At 37.5% G+C, this 21,542-nt stretch overlaps 1 protein-coding gene across 17 annotated transcripts in view; it reads right to left on the reverse strand.

Moving 5' to 3' along the window:
* Positions 1–21,542, reverse strand: part of LOC129748323 (probable phospholipid-transporting ATPase IA) — a 329,089-nt gene that overhangs the window by 113,410 nt on the left and 194,137 nt on the right. For all 17 annotated transcript variants that reach the window (XR_008737709.1, XR_008737710.1, XM_055742873.1 and 14 more), the window contains one exon: positions 10,029–10,149. Coding sequence is in view for 15 of the 17 variants with exons in the window: in XM_055742873.1 (XP_055598848.1) it covers positions 10,029–10,149 (121 nt within the window). In the remaining 2 variants the exon portion in view is untranslated. The remainder of the gene's footprint in view (positions 1–10,028; positions 10,150–21,542) is intronic.

Genomic DNA, 21,542 nt, shown 5'->3' on the forward strand with positions numbered 1-21,542 from the left:
ACCGATAAGGACGGGTGATAATGACGGCGAAGACTCTCTGGGAAGAAAACATCGCGGATGGAACTCCGGAGAGTTCACAATTCACGGCAGCGGTATCGATCGGTAGCTTTCGGCAGTTGGATTCGGATCTCCGGTGCATGACGATGCACGAAGATAGGCAATCGGCCACTCCAGTTTACAGTTTTTTTATATGAGTTAGCATGTTTAGTTAAGTTTAAAAATTGTAGCTACAAGCGGGTCAACGACCTCATCTGTCCACCCGAGGAATTTTTGGTTTGGTACCCCCCGAACATACCGAATCTGGAGACCACCCTGATCTCGGTGCGCAAGTTGGTTGTTAAGGGCGGTGAGGTGATTTTCGACACCAAGAACTGCAGGATCATGAAAGGGACGCAAGTTGCAGTTGTGGCGTTTGTGTCCGGTGGGTTGTATTGCATCAAGAACGCCCACAACGCCATGAAGGTAGAAGAGAAAACGCACACGCAGGATTGCCAGCACGCGTGGCACAGAAAGATGGGCCATCGAGACAACGACGCCGTCCAGGAGCTGTTCAAGAAGAAGCTAGCGACCGGCATCAAGATCACCGATTGTGGCATACGGTCCGTGTGCGAGTGCTGTCAAGAGGGTAAACTTGCACGACTTCCGTTCCCGAAGAAAACGAAGAAGGAATCAGACAGCAGTTCTCAACGCCACACACCCCACAGCAGAACGGAACAGCAGAACGCAAAAATCGTTCCCTGAACGAAATGGCGCGGTGCATGCTGCTGGACGCAGGGCTACCGACGAAGTACTGGGCGGAGGCTGTAAACACGGCCAACTACCTTCAGAATCGACAACCGACTAGGTCGATGGATTTCACTCCCTATGAAGCGTAGTGGGGAGAAAAGCTATACCTGAGCCACGTACAGGTTTTTGGTGCGGATGCGTACGTGTGGATACCGAAGCAGAATCGAACGAAGTTTGATGCAGCAGCACAGAAGATGACTTTTTTGGTTATTTGACCCAACAGAAAGCGTACAGAATCTTGGACAGGAGCTCCGGGCACGTCATCAACTGCAGAGATGCTCGTTTCATGCCGACTAGCAGTATCCAATAAGAAGAGGACAATGGAAGTATCGTTGAATATTGCTTCTCTTCGGCCGACAATTTTCAAACTAATCCATTTCCTATCGTTGCAGGGGACGTTCTCGGTGAGCCAGCAGACGACGAGGAAGGATTCGAGTCGGATTCCGAAGACAGCAAAGATCAAGATACGTTCACCGAATCGGACGACGACATCACACTCACCGAAGATCACGATGCCGATGAAGGTCTCCTCAACGCACCGAGTGGACCTCCATCAACGAGCACGCCGATACGTGTGTCAAGTCGATCGAACAACGGAGTACCGCCACCCCGATTTCCCGAAGCCAGCAAACGTTCGAACCGAGGACTCTAGCAGAAGCGCTAGCGAGTGCCGAACGGGATCACTGGAAAAATGCTATGGATGAAGAGTTATGCTGCCCTCCAAGAAAACTCCACCTGGGACATCGTTGGCATCCCCCCAAAACGAAAGCCGGTCGGCTGCCGGTGAATTTTCAAGAAGAAGCTGGACGAGCGCCGAATGTTGCAAGATACAAGCCCCGGCTAGTTGCCCAGGGATGTAGCCAGAAATTTGGTACTGACTACGACGAGGCTTACGCCCGGTTGCGAAGCACACCACGTTTCGGGCACTTCTGTCGGTAGCAGCACGTCGAAAGATGCAAGTGAAGCACGTCGATATCAAGACGGCATATTTGTACGGAGAGATCTAGGAGACCATCTACATGCGTCAACCGCCTGGGTACGAGTCCGGGAATCCCACAGAAGTGTGCCACTTGAGGAGGAGCTTATATGGCTTGAAGCAAGCAGAAAGGGTCTGGAACCAGACCATCACCGACGTTTTGAAGCAGCTGGGATATGAAGCTACGAAAGCGGACAGCTGCCTTTTCGTGAAGAAAGACAGTAGGTTATCATTCATTCTTCTCTACGTAGATGACATGCTGATCGTCACCAGCAGCAGCAAGGAGTACGAGCGTGTTGAGAGGCAGGAAGACGGAAGTTTCCTGTTGAGCCAAGAAAGTTACATCGAGAGGATATTAACGAAGTTCGGGATGGAGTAAGCCAAACCATCGCCGTTTCCAATGAACCCCGGCTACGTCACGGCAGAGCAAAAGGAGGAGAAAGTAATGGCCACCATCGAAAAATACCAGAGTCTCGTGGGAAGTTTACTCTACGTCGCCGTATGCACACGGCCCGATCTGGCAATCACGGCGTCCGTCCTCGGGCGTAAGGTCAACAAACCAACGGAACGTTCACTTCCATCTGTACCGTTGAGCCGTCAACACGTACGCCGGAGCATCGTATCGTTGCTGTGTACCTGCAGGAACATTTTAAATTATTTATTTTTTTCCTTACCTGTATTTCAATCAGCACTTTTCAGTGCTAAAATTATTTTCATTTTCTTTTATTCATATTTTCTCTTTTCTTTCCAGCATGGGGAAGTCTTCGGCCGGCTCAAGGGCCGGAAGAAAACGGATTGCTGAACCTAATCCAGGGCCATCTGCCAAAAAAGTTGAAATTTCCAATTCATTCGATGTCCTTCATAACATCGGTGATGAGGAAATATTCATATTTAATTCTGATAAGAGTACTAAGAAACCTTCTTCTTCTTCTTATACTCTTAAAAACGAAAAGATTCCACCAATAACGGTCACGATTCCTGACTTCAATGCCTTTCGAAAAGAAATCGTCACTTCCGTCAAGGATGTGAAGATTTCTTTTCAGATCGGTCGAAGGGGAACTGCTCGTATATTGGCGGAATCTTTTAATGATTTTCAAAAAATTTTAAATTATTTGAATAATTTGTTTGACACTTGACGGAAGCATTGGAAATAATCCACTGGAAATTTCTAACTTATTTGCAACATTTTTTCAAGAAGTGTACACTTCTTTCACTGAGGCTGACCGAGATAGGGAATACTTTTCAGTCATTCCAGATTTAGCGTGTGACATTCAGGTCAATGAAATTGATTACAATAATGTTTCCGAAGGACTTAGAAAACTTGATGCTTCCAAAGGAGCAGGGCCTGATGGACTTCCCCCATGTTTCCTTAAAAACTTGGCGGCCGAATTGACAGAGCCTCTTCTGATTCTTTTTAATATGTCATTAAATTATAGAAAAGTACCCAAGTTTTGGAAAAAATCTTTTTTAATTCCGATTTTTAAGTCCGGAAAAAAATCAGATGTACGAAATTATAGAGGAATAGCTATTTTGTCTTGCATCCCAAAACTTTTTGAATCAATAATAAATGAAAAAATTCATCAACAAGTAAAAAATATTATAACGAGTAAACAACATGGTTTCTTCAAAGGGCGCTCTACAGCATCAAATCTTCTCGAATTCGTTACATACGTTATCGATTCTATGAGCAAAGGCTTTCATGTTGAGGCTATTTATACCGACTTTAGCAAAGCCTTTGATCGCATTGACATACCCCTTTTAATCTTCAAATTAAAAAAAATTGGCTTTCATCCAAATCTTCTCTCCTGGTTACAATCATATTTAACTGATCGAACACAAATCGTTCGTTTCCAGAACGAATTATCCAAATCTGTAGCTGTGACCTCTGGTGTGCCTCAGGGGTCTCATTTAGGACCTCTCCTTTTCATACTGTTCGTTAACGACATTTCCTTTATTCTAAAACGGATTGAATACCTAATATACGCCGACGATATTAAACTATTTCTGAAAATAAAAACAACCGAAGATGTTGAAACATTTCAAAACGAAATCAATGTTTTCTTTGAATGGTGCAACAAAAGTTTACTTCAATTGAATGTTAAAAAATGCAACTCTATATCATTTAGCAGAAAGCAAAGTTACCCCATCATTGAAACAAAATTAGGCAATCAACCAGTACAAAAAAGCAAAATTGTAAGGGATCTCGGCGTCATACTGGATTCAAAACTCACGTTTGTAGAACATCAGAACAATATCATCAATAAAGCAAATTGCATGCTAGGATTTGTAAAACGTTTCAGCAAACACTTTCAAGACCCATACACCATAAAATCACTTTATATATCCTATGTTCGTTCGATACTGGAGTATTGTAGCATCATATGGAATCCTTATTCAAATATTCACGAGCAACGTCTCGAATCAGTTCAAAAACAATTTTTGTTATATGCGCTACGTAAAATAAATTGGACAACTTTTCCTCTGCCATCGTATGAATCTCGTTGTAAGCTTATTGATATAGAACCTCTCAGTAAACGCAGAGAATTTTCCCAAATTGCATTTGTAAATGATGTTGTTACACAAAGAATAGACAGTCCTGAATTACTTTCAAAACTAAATTTTTACGCACCCTCCCGTCCATTAAGAAATAAACATTTGTTCTACATTAAACTTTACGACAAAGACTATGCAAAACATCAACCTATTAATCAAATGATGTACAAATACAATTTACAAAGTGAAATTATAGACGTAGCGATGAACAAAACACAATTAAAAAAGGCATTCAAAAACAACTTCATAGAACAACAAAATAGCTTACATTAGTTTTAAGTAGTTTTAAGTATTGTAGTCTACATAGTTTGACTTAATAAATAAATAAAAAACACCAATTTTTTACGTACGACACTAGAGGTGATCGTCCTTTTAAAGTTGTACTTCGTGGTCTCACCGGCGATCAGACACCGGAAGAGATCACAAATGAATTAAATTCTTTGTTAGGTTTTTCTCCAATTCAAGTAATTCAAATGAGGAAAAGAACCAACACGAATAATACCAGTAGTGTTGGTTTTGCTCCTGAACTTTATTTGATCCATTTTAAAAAGGATCAGGTTAATAATTTGAAAATTTTGGAAAAGGCTCGTCTTATGTTTCATTGTCGAGTAAAATTTGAACCTTTTCGTAAATCCCATACCAATTTTTTACAAAATATTACGCAATGTCGTCGTTGTCAAGCTTTTTGTCATGGCACTAAAAATTGTAGAATGAATGCCAGATGCATGTTTTGCGGCTCATTCGATCATGAAAAATCTAAATGCCTTTTTGGTGGTGATAAGCCAAAAACAGAATTTTTTAAGTGTGCGAATTGCGCAGGTAATCATTCTTCGAATTCTCTAGATTGTCCCGTTAGGGCAAAAATTGTTGCTTCTAGGAAAAACCCCAAAGTTTCCAGAAAAGTTTCTTCTCCTCCTTCCTCTTTTTCGTCTACACACGTCAGACCGGCAAACAACCTGCCTGTTCGCAGTCAGCCTCGGCCTACATTGGAATCACGGCTGGGTAATACCCGAAGTGATTTTAATGTTACCTGGGCTGATTCTGCGCCACAGACTCGTTTTTTATCGTTCTCAGAGGTGGTTGAAAATGGGTTGCCCTCTTCAGGTTTAACTAATAAAAATGGGAAAAAACCAAGTCTCAACGTTCATGCGAAGGCTTGGGAAAATTCCCGAAATTCAAATACTTTTTCTTCTCCTTCCTCTTCTGATTCTAACAATTTTGTTGATTTGGGTGAGATTACTGAGGAAAAATTAAAATTTTTGCATCAAAATTTAATGGAAATGATGCAACTTATGTTGAAAGCAAATTCAATGTTTGAAGCTTTCCAAACTTCTTTTAATTATGCTAACAAAATTATTATGACTTTACGATTCCCTCATGGATCCAAATAGATGTTTAAATATTATGAATTGGAACGCTAGATCTTTGCTGGCTAACCAAGACGAATTCTTTTTATTTTTGAAAACTCAAAACATACATATTGCTGCCATCACTGAAACTTTTTTAAAGCCAGAAAATAACTTGAAAAGCAATGCTTTCTTTAAAATTTTACGAAATGATCGACTTGATCGACAAGGTGGGGGTGTAGCTATTGTCATCAATAGTCGTCTCAAATTTAGACTTCTTCCTTCTTTCAATACAAAAGTCTTAGAAACAATTGGAATTGAAATAGAAACTTCTATGGGGAAAATTATAATTGTTGCCGCATATTTGCCTTTTCAATGTAGCGGTGAACAGAAAAATTTTTTGAAGGGAGATTTACAAAAACTCACCAGAAATAAATCTAAATTTTTTGTTATTGGTGACTTTAATGCAAAACACCGATCTTGGAATAATATTTCATCAAATTCAAATGGGAATATTTTATTTAATGACTGCTCTGCAGGTTATTACACTGTTGAATATCCTAATGGGCATACTTGTTTCTCTTCGATTAGAAATCCTTCCACAATTGATTTGGTTCTAACGGATTTAGGCGAGCATTGTAGTCAATTAGTTACTCATGCGGACCTCGATTCAGACCACCTTCCAGTAACTTTTTCTTTATCCCAAAATCCCATTGAAAACCCTTTAAAATCAACTTTTAATTTTCAAAAGGCTAACTGGGAGCGATATATGAATTTTATTGAACGTAATTTAGATGTAAACGTTCCATTGAATTCAATAGAAGATATTGATTTGGCTGTAGAAAATTTGACAACTTCAATAGTCAATGCTAGAGCCGCTTCAATACCTAAAGTTAAACATAAATTTAATGAACCTTTAATTGATGATGATCTTCAGTTTTTGATACGACTGAAAAACATTCGTCGACGCCAATTTCAACGAACTAGGGATCCTTATTTGAAATTAATTTATTGCGACCTTCAAAAAGAGATCAAACGTCGTTTAAATTTCATTCGTAATGAAAATTTTGCTAAAGCAGTAGAGGACATAAAACCCTACTCAAAGCCATTTTGGAAATTAACTAAAATTCTAAAAAAGCCCCAGAAGCCAATTCCTACTTTGAAAGATGGGGATAAACTTCTTTTAACTAATTCAGAAAAAGCTCAAAAATTAGCCCAACAATTTGAGTCTGCTCATGATTTTAATTTAAACGTTGTAAGTCCAATTGATACTCAAATTTCCCTAGAATTTGATGATATTCTTTCTAAGCAAATTGTATTTGAAAGTTCTTGTGAGACAAATATTGATGAACTTAAATTGATTTTCAAAAAAAATTAAAAATATGAAAGCCCCGGGGAAAGATGGGATTTTCTATATTCTTATTAAAAAGTTGCCTGAAAGCACTTCAAATTTTTTAGTTAAAATCTTCAATAAATGTTTTCACTTGGCTTATTTTCCCAATAAATGGAAAAATGCCAAAGTAACTCCAATTTTGAAACCTGGAAAAAGTGCTTCAGAGCCTTCAAGTTATCGACCAATTAGTTTGCTTCCTTCTTTAAGTAAACTATTTGAGAGAGTTATTTTGAATAGAATGATGATTCACATTAATCAGAATTCTATTTTCCCTGATGAACAATTTGGTTTTCGTCATGGACATTCTACTACACATCAACTTTTGAGTGTAACTAATATGATTAACGCTAGCAAATCTGAGGGTTATTCAACTGGTGTTGCTCTTCTTGATATTGAAAAAGCTTTTGACAGTGTTTGGCACAAAGGTTTAGTAGCTAAATTAGCTCGATTTGATTTTCCTGTATATCTCACCAAAATTATTCAAAATTATTTGACTAGCCGAACTTTGCAAGTAAGCTATCAAAATTCATGCTCTGAAAGGATACCCATTAGAGCTGGTGTCCCTCAGGGTAGTATACTTGGGCCTATTTTATACAATATTTTTACTTCTGATCTTCCTGATGTCCCAGAAGGAAAAGGTAGAAGATTATTTGCTGACGATACTTTGCTTTTAGCCAAAGGTCGAAATTTACGGGTGGTACGCAGTAGATTGCAACAAAATTTAAATTCCTTTTTGAATTACTTGAAAATGTGGAAAATTTCTCCTAACGCTTCCAAAACTCAACTTATTTTATTTCCCCATAAGCCAAGAGCAAATTTTTTAAAACCTAATGAAAATCATTCCATAACTTTTAATGGGGTTTCTTTAGAATGGTCTGATCACGTGAAGTACTTGGGACTCACACTTGATCGGAATCTTTCTTTTAAGAATCACATTGAAGATATTCAATCTAAATGTAATAAATACACTAAATCTCTTTATTCTCTCATCAACAGGAAATCCAAGTTGTGTCTGCGTAATAAGTTACTTATCTACAAACAAGTGTTTCGACCAGCGATAATGTATGCAGTTCCGATTTGGTCTAGCTGCTGCGCGACGAGGAAGAAGGCCATCCAGAGGATTCAGAACAAGGTTCTGAAAATGATTTTGCGGCTTCCACCTTGGCACAGCACCGAAGATCTTCATCGGATTGCAGGCATTGAATCTATCGAAGAGATGGCCAACAAAATCATCTCCAACTTCAGAGGCAAATCGATGCAGTCTTCCATCGCAGAGATTCGCTCTCTCTACAATTAGTTTAATTTTAGGATAGCTTTAGTTTTTAGTTTAAAATATTTTTTTTTCACTACAGGATGTTCTCCTTTATAAAAATGCTTGATTGTGCTCAGCAAATTTAAGTCGAATAAATAAATTTTAGTGATTATTAAACTATAGGGCTCTGAAAGTTCATTATTGAACTGAACACCTAATTTAATGTATTAATGTAATATAAATGTAATGATGAATTGGTACTAATAAAGATATATTAAAAAAAAAATAAAAAAAAAAAAAACCAACGGAACGTGACTAAACAGAAGCAAAAAGAGCCTTGCGGTATTTGAAGAGTACTGCTGGACTGAAGCTGCGACTGGGGCAAGGTCTTCTCGAAGGTTACGCTGACGCTGACTGGGCGAGCGATCGTGCGGACAGGAAGTCGAATTCCGGATTTCTGTTCAAGCTTGGCGATGGAACGATCAGTTGGACAGCACGAAAGCAGGAGTGTGTGACATTCTCTTCCACCGAAGCGGAATATGTTGCACTCGCTGAAGCTAACAAGGAGCTACTCTGGCTCATCAAGCTGATGCAAGGACTTGGCGAGGACATCAAGCAGCCGGTGATCATCCACGAGGACAACCAGAGCTGCATCAGTTTGCTGAGTGCCGAAGGTGAAACCAGACGGACGAAGCACATCGATACCCGATACAATTTCGTTCGGGATCTGATCAGGACTGGAATCGTCAACGTCGTTTGATTTAGACTGTTTGTGACGTTATATTCCTCTTGTCAGAACAACAAAAAGTGTGCTTGTGTTACGAAACATGTGCTCTTCAATCAAACATACAATTTAGTTCTCAGATTCGATAGAATTTTCGTAAAAATCTAATAGATTGATAGTTTGTCTGAATTAATCAAAATACTAAGAACTTTTGTTAAAAATGCCTCTCCAAAATGGAAGATTGAAGGTCAAGTTTGTTATCTGATTTTTTTTCTTGTATGATATTTTATTGACATGATTTTGGTAATAAGAAATAATTTAAAAAATGCTATGATAAAATTAGGAACACTTTTTAAAACGTGTTCCTAATTTTGCTTTACTAACTACTAGCAAAGTTAAATCATTTTTCGATTGTAATTTTGGATTTTCAAGCTAACGACTTGTCAAGCTGAACATTTTACAATAGGCAAAATTTGGAACAAATGTTGCAAATTAGGTGAACCGACGCCATGGCCGTAGGAACGAGGAAGAGTGGGTTTTGGGGGTTAAACCACCCTCATGAGGGTCCAAGAAAAGCAAGCGAGGTATTCCACTCTACACTTAAAATTTTAAATTGCTATTCAAATTCAATGCGATCATTCTGGATTTTTTTCTTATCAAAGCCCCATACATTTTGGTAGAGATGTTATCTTGAATGTGATGAGTAATAGACCAAAACCGTTTTCATTGCATAGGTTACAGAAAACGAAACCATTATAAATATTCAAAATATTGTTGCTGTTATTCATTATTTTTAAGGTCGATAGAAAAAAAACGTGGAATTCTCCTGTTAAAATTGTTATTTTTTTCCGTTAGACTGCTGGAATAATCATCTAGTACTTTATTCGAATGATGTGGTTGTCTATAACCATTATGTAATTTTTTTTATCTTGAAGGACATAATTCTATCTACAAAAACATGAGGTTATCATTAGCCAAACCCCGTTTACATCACTCACCTATACTTTGCCGTCGAGATATGATTGTTGCAGTACTTTTGCCGCTGAGTTTGATTCAACAGTATCACTCGCTTATCGGAGTCGTCCAAAGTCACCCCGGAGGTTGTGGCATCGTCGTCATCTGCAAAAAAGAAAGAAGAAAAAAATAGACAACCATCAGTAAAACCGTCACCAATCAGAGCTCAATTTTCTTCGAATGGAATCGAATAATCGGTTTTTACTCTTCCGAAATTGATCGACCAAAATCCGAACCACGTGCTTATCGTTTTTCAATGTTTGTGCCGGCTTTGCCGGGGCAAGTTTTTCCAAAGTTGTTCCAATACACCAGCTCCCAACTTCCATTCGGTCGGAAAATTTCGATATGGGAAAATTGGAAAGAACTTCAAGGCTCCCTCAAAACTGTTCGGCAAACCCGGAGCAAAAAGGATACCGATTGCAAAAAGCACAACCCAAGACTGACCCAAACCTCAAGGGTCGAAGTTGGAAGATGCAAAAATGGAAACAAGGTACATCCCTACACGATAGGACGTGTGTGTAGAGACTTTCCGGACATGAACGGTTTGAGAAAGGAAAGGATAAACGTTTTCCAATGCAAATGATTGTATTGTGTGATGGATATTAACTATCCGGTGTTACTCTGGAAAAGACCTTCGGCTTTTATGAGTGGGTAAAAGTCCCACTAAGGTGGGTCAATTGTAAAAAACGACAAAAAATAAAATTTTGTCTAAAAGAAAAGTCAGAAAACCAAATTCTACAATGTAAAGTAGAAAAAAAAACGGAACAAAAATATTTAAAAAAAAATTAAGATATTCAGAAATTTTAAATCGACCCGATCGATTGGCGCAAAATGTTTGAACGTTCGGAGCCAAATGAGCGTAAAATTGTTCGACACATCAATTTTTGATTTCAAACCTTCATCTGTGAGCTCGGGAAAGCGAAGTCGATTTCGATTGGTAGCAAAAGAAAAGTGAAAAGGGTTCCAAGGATCCTTAAGAAGCTAGAATGGTGGAACCCCTACATAAATAGAAGAACGATTTGACATGGCTAGACATGACGAGTGATTGAAAAGTGAACAGTTTTACTTACTGTCTGATTGACATGGGACTTTGTACACAAAGTCGTAATGAGCGTGAGACTTGGAAGGGTTTTAAAAGATAGCATAGGGAATGATGGATTGCAATATTTAAAATTATCATCGTTTCGAGGAACCCGTATAATTAGGCTTGTAAAATGGGATGTAAAACTTTGAAGACTGCATATGTCAATACAATTCAACATTGTTTTGTTATAGAGTTCACAAACGACAGTTTTTCATCGACCTCGAACGGAATCTTTCGTATGTTGTCGGTACTCCCAAGGCAAAAACTTAGAGTCAGCTTCCGGAAGGAAAATATAACTTTCTGAAAAGCATTTAGTATATTTAGCATTTTTTTTGTAATTCCCAAAAAAAAAAGGAAAACACGTATACAGCGAGTTCACACTTTCAAATTCCAAGTTTTTCTCGGTTTGCACGATTGTGATTTTATAGTTTTTTCGGTTTGAATATACAAAAATCGGACTTTATTTACCAAAAACAATATATTTTTTTAAATTGAACATAAAAGTGCGAGAAGACTGAAAATTTATTCAGATTACAGTGATATTTTTTGGTATCTTAAAAGAAAATGAAGTATATATTAGCAGATTGAAACGCAAAGCACACATTTCACGGAGCAAAAATGGGGTTTGTTATACTTTGAAAATTTGAGATTTAAGCTCCGATTGAAAATTAGTTTATTTTTCCTGTTCCACATTGAATGATATAATTGCGCTCTGTTTTCTGAAATTTGAAATAATAATCGATGAATGAACGATGAATTTGGTTTTGAATAACTGATCCATAAATCAGAAATTACTCTTAAATATATCTTAATTCGAGCTTTAAATTTAGAATCCTAATTGATACTTAGAAAACTTTTGTCATGAAGGATTTTTTTCTTTCCAAATTCTGATTTTTTTGTTAAAAATTCTTAATGCAGATAATAACAAAATATTCAAACGCAATTCTGTCATTCATACACTTATGATCTGTAATTATAGGATCCCACAAAAACTTGGAATCTTGTTCCACCTTTTGTACATTCATTTAAATGAACGTAATAACACGGTAGCCAGCCATTAAAAATTTTTGTTTCCTGCATTTTTCCCCGCTTGGCCTTACGAATTCTAGATTCTCAAGAGTTAAATATTTGGTAAATACCGTAAACTGGGGGAACTTTGATCACTCTTTTCATTCATTTTAGAATATTTTGGAAGGGGTTGCTTTTTCGTAATACCAAAAAGCTTTAAAACCCTTACTGAGGTAAGGAGTTTTAAACATGATCATGGATTGCAGTAAATTCAAACGACATTTGTGGTCATAATTAAATGTTTGTTACAAAACCAGATTTCGAGTTTCGGGGTAACTTTGATAACTATGGTTTTTACGTATCTCAACATCTTTAAATTTATTATTTTGATGCCATTAAGCACAGAAGGCTCAAAATATTTATAACAGTAATTTTTGTTTGGACTCAATTGAATTTTTCAACGTTTTCTTTCAAAAACAAATATACTCTAAAGATGGACAATGCTCCTGTATACATTTAGGGGCAAAAATTATAAACATTTTTCAATATTTTATGGCCTCGAAAACTAATAAAATTTGACCCTCATGCAACTCCCTAAGTCCTCGTACTGTTCCCACGTTCTTTTTTTCTTCAAACTTTACAATTTGATAGAGTTTTTAGCTATTTTTCCTATACATGCTTTTTCATGGAAAATTACCGTTTTTTTCAATATCCATAAATTATCATCAAATGACCATAAAAATAACACTTAAACTTAACCTAAACCAAGAAAAATAGTTTAACTTTCACATTAAACAATCCATTTGCTCCTAAAGGCTTAAATTTGATCAGGAGAGATGTTTGTTTGTGAGCCTTCAAAACAACAGATATTTTAAGATTTTAAAATTATATTTTAAGTATTATAAAAAATCTCCTAATAAAAACCAAATTTAGTTTATTTGTAACTCAATTTACAGGCTTTCAAACGTAGTAAACAGTTTTCAGATATATTAACTTTATACTTAGTTAATGATGATTATCTGCAAAAATTTCATGTTGATCAAAGTTACCCCGCTGATCAAAGTTCCCCAAGTTTACGGTACTTAGTAAAAAAATGTTTTCGAAACTTTTGCTACTTGTCAGTAATTTGATTTTTTAACTAATTTTTTTTAATAGTTTTAATAAATTTGTGTACATGTAACACAAACCAATACGCCGAAAATGAATTCACTTCTCAATTCAACCTTTTATAATGAGAGCTTTGTAAATCTTTGCAATAAAATAAGTTGATCTACAGGTGAGCTGAATTGCGTGAAGCGTTACTTTTATCACTCTCACACCTTTTTTTAACAATCCATCTTAATTTGTTCACAAATTCATTCAATTTTTTTGTTTTTACTTACTTACTTAATGATTTAATTGTTTTTTGACTTTTCGAAATGATTTCCCGTATATTTTAAATATTTTCGTTATATTTCTGCTCATTTTTCATGTTTCGATTCACCATTACATTATTTTTCTGAAAAAAAAGAGCACCTGATGGAGTTTTCAAAATCATTCATTCTGGATCAATGTAGAATAATTCCAGTTATTAGATGGATGCTAAGCATATGAAGTTAACTACAAATTCGCCTCACATGTTTAAAGTCGTAATATTATTAAAAAATCACTTATTTCTTCATCCGGATATGCAGGCCTATTTTCTTTTTTCTGAGATTCGTGAACGAAGTTTAGTAAGGTATAGAGTATAGAATATTAGATCTAATATTTCAAATTCACTGCACAATAACCGTTAACTAAGAAATATGTTGGTTATGCTCGAGAAATTTTTCCACAACGTTTCCAAATGAAATTTTCAGTTCAAAAAATTAATTTCTAGTAGTAGCGAGGAATAATTTTATCCCAAAAGGTGTTTGAAAATAAGTTTTAACAAACATGTCAGAAAATAGGTCATCTTGAAAATATTATTCCTGAAATGAATAAACCATAAAAATATCAGAATCCTTTATTCTCTTTCCAGTAGATTTGTAGATCGGTTATCAATGTTTTATTTCACTCATAATTTATTCATTTTTAAACTTATATACTCTATATCACCAAAACGAGAGGTAATAGACAAAATCTGACGAAAGATTCAAGCTCAGAATTCAGGCATCAAAATGCTGAATCTTGAATTGTTATTCTAAAATTTGCAAAATTAGTTTTACTGTTCTAAAATGTTTTTATTGCATTTGTTTTCTAGAATGTTAAAAAATATCTTTTTTCTCTTTAAATTATATATTAATTTGAAAAGTTATGCTCTTTTAGTAAAAACTTTTTAAAATTATGGAAATTTTACGCGGATAGAAAATTAGAAGAAATGAATCATATTCCATATCATTAATTTGTCCCTAATGGAACAAATTTTGATTTTCATAATCTTGAAATGTTCTTACTATAGAACATAACTTTAATGATTTATAGTATCGACTTGATACTATAAATTAACATTCTATTTTAATTATTTAAAAAAATTACCAAAGAATTGTTGTAGTTTTTTTTTCAAATTTTCAAATAAATTAATCTTTAAGATAAGTTAACCACCGTTAATTAATTTTGTAAATTTATTTTTCGGCATATCGGTGAAAAGTAGTTATGAAATTGATAAAGATGGATAGAGAAGTGAGAAGAAAATTAACAGATGTTGAAGAGAGCGAAAGAGCATTTTTGCGAGGAAACTTATTAACGTACACCATACTTTACCCTGCAACATTTCATTATTTAGGAGAAGTAGTACCGGGATAGAGGTGGCACTACCTTAACCTATACAATGAAATCTGGTTGGTCCGAAGTCTACATGTGGTGAACACGTATACTCCGGACGGGCAAAATATGGCGTACGTTAAGCTCCAGAAAGCTTCCCTATTGCGCGCAATGGTTCTATCGTACGCCATATTTTGCCCGTCCGGAGTATACGTGTTCACCACATGTAGACTTCGGACCAACCAGATTTCATTGTATAGGTTAAGGTAGTGCCACCTCTATCCCGGTACTACTTCTCCTAAATAATGAAATGTTGCAGGGTAAAGTATGGTGTACGTTAATAAGTTTCCTCGCAAAAATGCTCTTTCGCTCTCTTCAACATCTGTTAATTTTCTTCTCACTTCTCTATCCATCTTTATCAATTTCATAACTACTTTTCACCGATATGCCGAAAAATAAATTTACAAAAATAAATTAATCGAAATTTAAAGTCGAACTAAAAGTTTTTTTTTAATATTTTTAATAAATTTAATTTTGATTCTCAATTCTGAATTTTGTGCTTTGATAACATAATCTTCTGGAAGCCTTTAAATCTAAATTTTAAACATGAAAAACTTTGTTTTTTGCTTTTGTCTTTTCCAGGACCCAATAGTTTAATTGTCTTACTTACTTACTTAATGATCCCGCGCCGATCCTCCGGTGCATAGGGCCGTGGTAAAAGACCTCCACTGTTGACGATCCGGAGCCAGCGTCTTCACTTGGTCCCAGTCAAGATTTTCGTCGATAGTTCGGATTTCAGCGGCTAGGCTTCGCCGCCACGAGTTTCTGGGTCTGCCTCTTCTTCGATGACCTTCTGGATTCCAATCTAGCGCCTCTCTGCAAATCTCGTCTTCATCTCTTCGCAGCGTGTGCCCAATCCATCTCCACTTACGTTCCCGAATCTCGATTTCTAGCGCCTTTTGATGACACCGGCGATGTAGTTCCTCATTCGAGATCCAGTTGCCAGGCCACCAAGCGCGGATGATATTCCGCAGGCAGCGGTTTACAAATACTTGCAGTTTTCGCGTCGTCACCGCATATGTGCACCAAGTTTCGCACCCGTACAGCAATACGGATTTGACGTTTGAGTTGAAGATTCGGATTTTTGTTCGTAGAGAGATCTGGCGTGACCGCCAGATGTTTCGGAGACTCGCAAACGCAAATCGGGCCTTTCTGATCCGGGTTTCGATGTCTTTTCTGGTACCACCATCAGGCGTTATCTGGCTACCAAGATACTGGAAGCACTCCACTTTCTCAACTTGTTGCCCAGCTACCATGAAACTGGAAGGATTTCCTGTGTTGATCTCCATCGACTTGGTCTTTCCGACATTGACTTTGAGACCTGCTGCCTTGGAACTTTCGGTGAGGTCGTCGAGTTTGCTCTGCATATCTGGTTGTGTTTGGGCGAGCAAAACAATATCGTCAGCCAGGTCAAGGTCGTTCAGTTGCTCCATTGTTAAAGGATTCCACGGCAATCCTCGGTTCGGTGCACAGTCGATCGATCCAGTCAGAATCTCATCCATTACGATTAGAAAAAGTAGCGGTGATAAAATACATCCTTGTCTCACTCCAGCAGTTACCGGGATTGGTTCGGACAAGACACCGTCGTGCAAGACCTTGCACGAAAATGCCTCGTACTGTGCTTCGATGAGATGGACTAGTTTCTCTGGGACCCCTCGTCGCCTTAGAGCCGCCCAGATGTTTTCATGGTTAAGTCGGTCGAATGCTTTTTCGAAATCAACGAACACCAGCAGAAGAGAGTCCTGGAATTCGTTGATTTGTTCCAGTATGATTCGTAGCGTTGTGATGTGGTCCACACATGATCGTCCGGATCGGAATCCAGCTTGTTGCCGTCGGAGTGTAGCGTCGATTTTCTCCTGGATCCTGTTCAGAATCACTTTGCAGAGTACTTTGAGGGTTGTACAGATCAACGTTATGCCTCGCCAGTTACCGCACTCTGTCAGGTCTCCTTTCTTCGGGACCTTTACGAGGATACCCTGCATCCAGTCGGCCGGGAATGTTGCAGTATCCCAGATGTCAGCGAAAAGACGGTGCAACATTTGTGCTGACAGGGCAGGGTCGGCTTTCAGCATTTCAGCAGGGATGCAATCGATCCCAGGTGCTTTGTTGGATTTCATGTTTTTGATGGCCGCTTCTATTTCAGCCAGCGAGGGCGCTTCCGAGTTGACGCCATTAATGCGACTTACTGTTGGCGCTTCGAGCTGCGGGTTTTGTTGGCCATCGCTATTCGTGACTCGGAAGAGTTGTTCGAAGTGCTCAGTCCATCGTTTGAGCTGATCTGTTCGATCGGTCAATAACTGACCTGCTCGGTCTTTCAGCGGCATTCTTGCATTAGTCCTTGCACCACTGAGGCGGCGAGAAATGTCATAAAGTAATCGGATATCTCCATTGGCGGCGGCTCTTTCTCCCTCTTCGGCTAGGGAGTTTGTCCAGGCTCTCTTGTCTCGTCTACAAGCTCGTTTAACTGCCTTTTCCAGCTCCGCATATCGTAAGCGGGCGGCTGCTTTGGCTGACCCGGTACATGCCTGCTCAATTCCGACTTTCGCCTTTCTCCGATCATCGACCATCCTCCAAGTTTCATCCGACATCCATTCACTCCTTCTTCCACAAACTTTACCGAGAGTACCATGGCTCGTCGTGATAAAGGCATTCTTGATTCCACACCACTGTTCTTCGACTGTTCCGTCTGTCGGCAGCTCCGAGGCTCGGGATTCTAGCTGTTCAACGTATACCCTTTTCACCTCTGGATTCTCCAACCGGCGGACGTCGTATCGACACCCGACTTTCTCCTCGCGCCGTTGGACAGGCGCAACTCTCAGTCGTATCTCGCCAAGGACGAGGTGATGGTCAGATGCAATGTCTGCGCTTCGCTTGTTGCGGACATCAAGAAGGCTCCTTCTCCATTTTCGGCTGATGCAGATGTGGTCAATTTGATTTTCTGTTCGGCCATCTCGGGATACCCAAGTGACCTTATGTGCTGGTCGATGGGGGAAGAGCGATCCACCGATCACCATGTTGTTGTTGCCACAAAATTCTACAAACAGCTCTCCGTTTTCACTCATCTGTCCTAGGCCATGGCGCCCCATGATGCGCTCAAGGTCTTGATTGTCGGAGCCAATCTTTGCGTTGAAGTCGCCCAAATGGATTTGAATGTCACCCTTCGGAATTTTCTCTACCACGCTGTTCAGTTGACTGTAAAACTGCTCTTTCTCCTGCAAGTCGGCAACGTCAGTTGGCGCATAACACTGGACCATTGTAAGGTTTCTAACCCGTGTTCTAAATCTGGCTACGATTATTCTTTCGTTTATCGGTTCCCATCTAATGAGGGCCGCGTAGGCCTGCGGGCTTAACAGGAAACCAACTCCTCGTTCCCGAGTAGCATGTTCTCCTCGTATGCCAGAGTAAAGCAGGACTTGCCCGGATTGCGTCTTGTGTTCTCCAGTATTAGGCCAACGGACTTCGCTCAGTCCCAGAATTTCAAGCTTGAGGCGGCTAGCCTCTCTAGCAAGTTGTTCCAGTTTGCCTTGTTGGGCAAGGGTTAAAACATTCCAAGTTCCAATTCGTGTCCGTGTTTTCATGCTAAAAGTCGTCGCCAAAGTTCCAGGTCGGTCATTTCTTTCGGATTCCGTAACAATTTCAAATCGGGAGCAGTAGGTTGTTAGCCTAAAGTCCCTATCCCGCGATGGGGCTGCCATCTTGGACTTAGCTGGCGGGAGCCGCATTTCCTAAATTCAGCCGCTTGCTGCAAGACAGACGCTGTTTGAGCCGCCCCTGACCTGGAGAACAGACGCTCGGTTGTTGTTGCACGCCGCCCCTGACCTGGGGAACAGACGCGTGCGGCCACCTTCTCAGTCTGCATGCGACCAAAGCATCCACCGGGGTTGGGTACCCGATCTCCGCTTAGGTTACTCGCACCCCAGCCGGCACCGCGGGGAGGTAGAGATAGGAGTTGTGAATAAGAGGTGAGTTTAATTGTCGGTAACGAAATATTCAAAGCTTGAAATTTTAAACTTTTATAACACCTGGAAATTTAAAAACTTTTCAAAAGTTTTTTAAATTTAAACATCTTTTTGATCGATCATGATTTTTTTTAAATTATCAATGATAAGATTTAGATTATTTTGAAGGGTGCCGTGAAATTAATCAATGTTAAAGATCGAAAAATGATTCGAATTAGCAACTTCAGCTTCAATTTACTTTAATGTTGTTTGCTTGGTGCTATCGTTATTTACATACTTGGACAAACTTGGAATAAATTATTTTTATTTTTATCAGCTTAGAATGTGATCTTTCAAAGAATCACCCATTTCCTAGCCTGTATTTTTTCACAGATGATGATTGTATCATGTTTTATTTTAAATATACAGAGTTATTATTGTGAACTTCAATCAAAAATGAACTTTTCCATCTTTTTACTTTGAAAACAGAAAAAATTTGAATATATAAAAGCATTTTATCTCTGACTTTGTGTACTGATTCTTATGTTCAAAGTTACAATTTTTTGTTTAATTCAAAATTTTAATTCGCATTATTTTTTCTGTTTTTCGGAAATATTGACTTGTAATTTCTAATCCCGAATACGGATCATCATTTTGAATAATTTATTAATAAATTACCGGAAATAACTTGATTTGAAATTTTGATTCTAATTTGTTTTGAATCATATCAGTAAAATTTATCATTTTTTCAATTTAGTGTGATGGCTATGCGTAAGAAAAAGGTTAGAAATCAGTTTCCTTCATAAGTGTGCATTTTTAATATAGTTATTAATTCTAGCTAAATTTAACTTTCGAAACCCCCGCCCCCATAGACAGGCCCTTCGCAAGAGCCTGCTAAGAGTAACTCATTGTTCGGGTTGAAGTTCCTTTATAACAATAATTAATAATTAAAAATCATTATTTACTTTCGAAAATAAGTCTTAAAAGTTTCCAGTTTTTAAAGCTTTAAAAATAAATGAGAGAATGAAGCCTTCAATCACATGAAAGAAAATTTTTGATAAAAATGTATCAAATATTGAGGAATAAAAGAAAAATAATAAATTTGGGGTTCAAATCAGATTTATTTTCAACTCTTGTAAACTCGATATTCAGATTCTAATTTGATCCTAGGAAATGTTAAACAACAAACCAAAAAAATATAATAGCTGAACCTAAAGATTAAATACAAGTTATTTTATCAACAAAAAATTATCAATAATAATTTATTACATTATTAAAATCCTGTGGAAAAGATTCAAATTAAGAATTAGATTTTACAAATAACATTATCTTGAAAATGAATCAGATATTTTTCTAATAGTGGTTTTCACCTGTTTTGCCTTTTTTTCCTGGGAAATTTTGAATTTAATATTCTTCGAGATTCGGCGTGGATCTAAAATGTTTCCGAAAAATGTTTTTTTTAAACTAATAAATGTTTTAGTTTATAATCTTACGAGTGATTAATTTATTAATTCTAAAAAAACTTCCTTATGCTCTAGACTGGAAAAAAATATAATTCGGGTAGGTTTTCCTCGCTGTTGCACTTTGGAACCACACATTTTCCACCAACCTTAAAAATAACATTTTTTTATTTCTCTAGCTGACCTGGTGTGCCTTGCTGCACCTTCCAAAAATTAATGAAATTTTGGAAAAAAAATTTTTTTTGATAAGTTTTTAATCAAATATTAACATCATTCAGATGCGACCTCTTTGAAATAAGTACTGCAATATTATCACGAAGTTGTTATACCAAAGTTCATATTCCTAATTTTGCTGAAATGATTTTTTTTTTAATTTCAAAACCTGGGGCGGGATTATGGAACTCGAAACAATCGAGTTTCGTTCGATTCGACCAACTTTGGCATTACCGATCTCGATTCTAATGGAACCTTTCGAGATTATCTACTACCCGATTCACTCGAAATCTAATACGTTAAAATTTAGAACTCGAACGAGATTCGTAATACTGATTCTAATTCGATTCGAGTTCAACTCGAAACGGGTAATTCGAATCGAATAGGATTCATAATTTCACCCCTGATTTAAAATTATCTTTTCTATCAATGTTATAGATTTCTCGAGCCATGCACAAAAACTCCATCACGTCTCTTTACTGAAAGAAAGGTGATTTCCTTAATCATTGAAGACATATTTTTTGTATGCATTTATGCTCTCACGTAAAATATGGTTTCTTTTGCTTGATAAATTCTCGTGTTGTTTAAACTCGTATGGAAGCCCTCTTCATGTCTATCTCCTGGAAAAAAAAGAGTACGGAAAACACTTCCATAGCCATAGCAATTAACTGTCACTTTCTTGATTAGTTTTTGAGCTGATCAACAAATTTTGTATGATTTGTTCTTGAGCTACGAACAAATATTTTTATGGAACCTCCCAATTCTAAGGCGGGTGGGGCCTCTAATAAAGTTTGATTTCATGTGCCTTATGAGTTCTCGAGACATGACATCAAAAAACCCCTTCATCTTGTTCCTTCTTTTCACTGGAAAAAAGAAGAAGTGTTTTGAATTATCATAGAAATATCTCTTGCACCCAAATAAATAATCATAAAAATATCTCTTGCACCGAAATACATTCCCATGCCAAATTTGTGTCCATTTGCTCGATTAGTTCTAGGTTTCCCCTTTATATAC

The sequence above is a fragment of the Uranotaenia lowii genome, chromosome 2 (genome assembly GCF_029784155.1).
Source record: "Uranotaenia lowii strain MFRU-FL chromosome 2, ASM2978415v1, whole genome shotgun sequence".
Lineage (NCBI taxonomy): Eukaryota > Metazoa > Arthropoda > Insecta > Diptera > Culicidae > Uranotaenia > Uranotaenia lowii.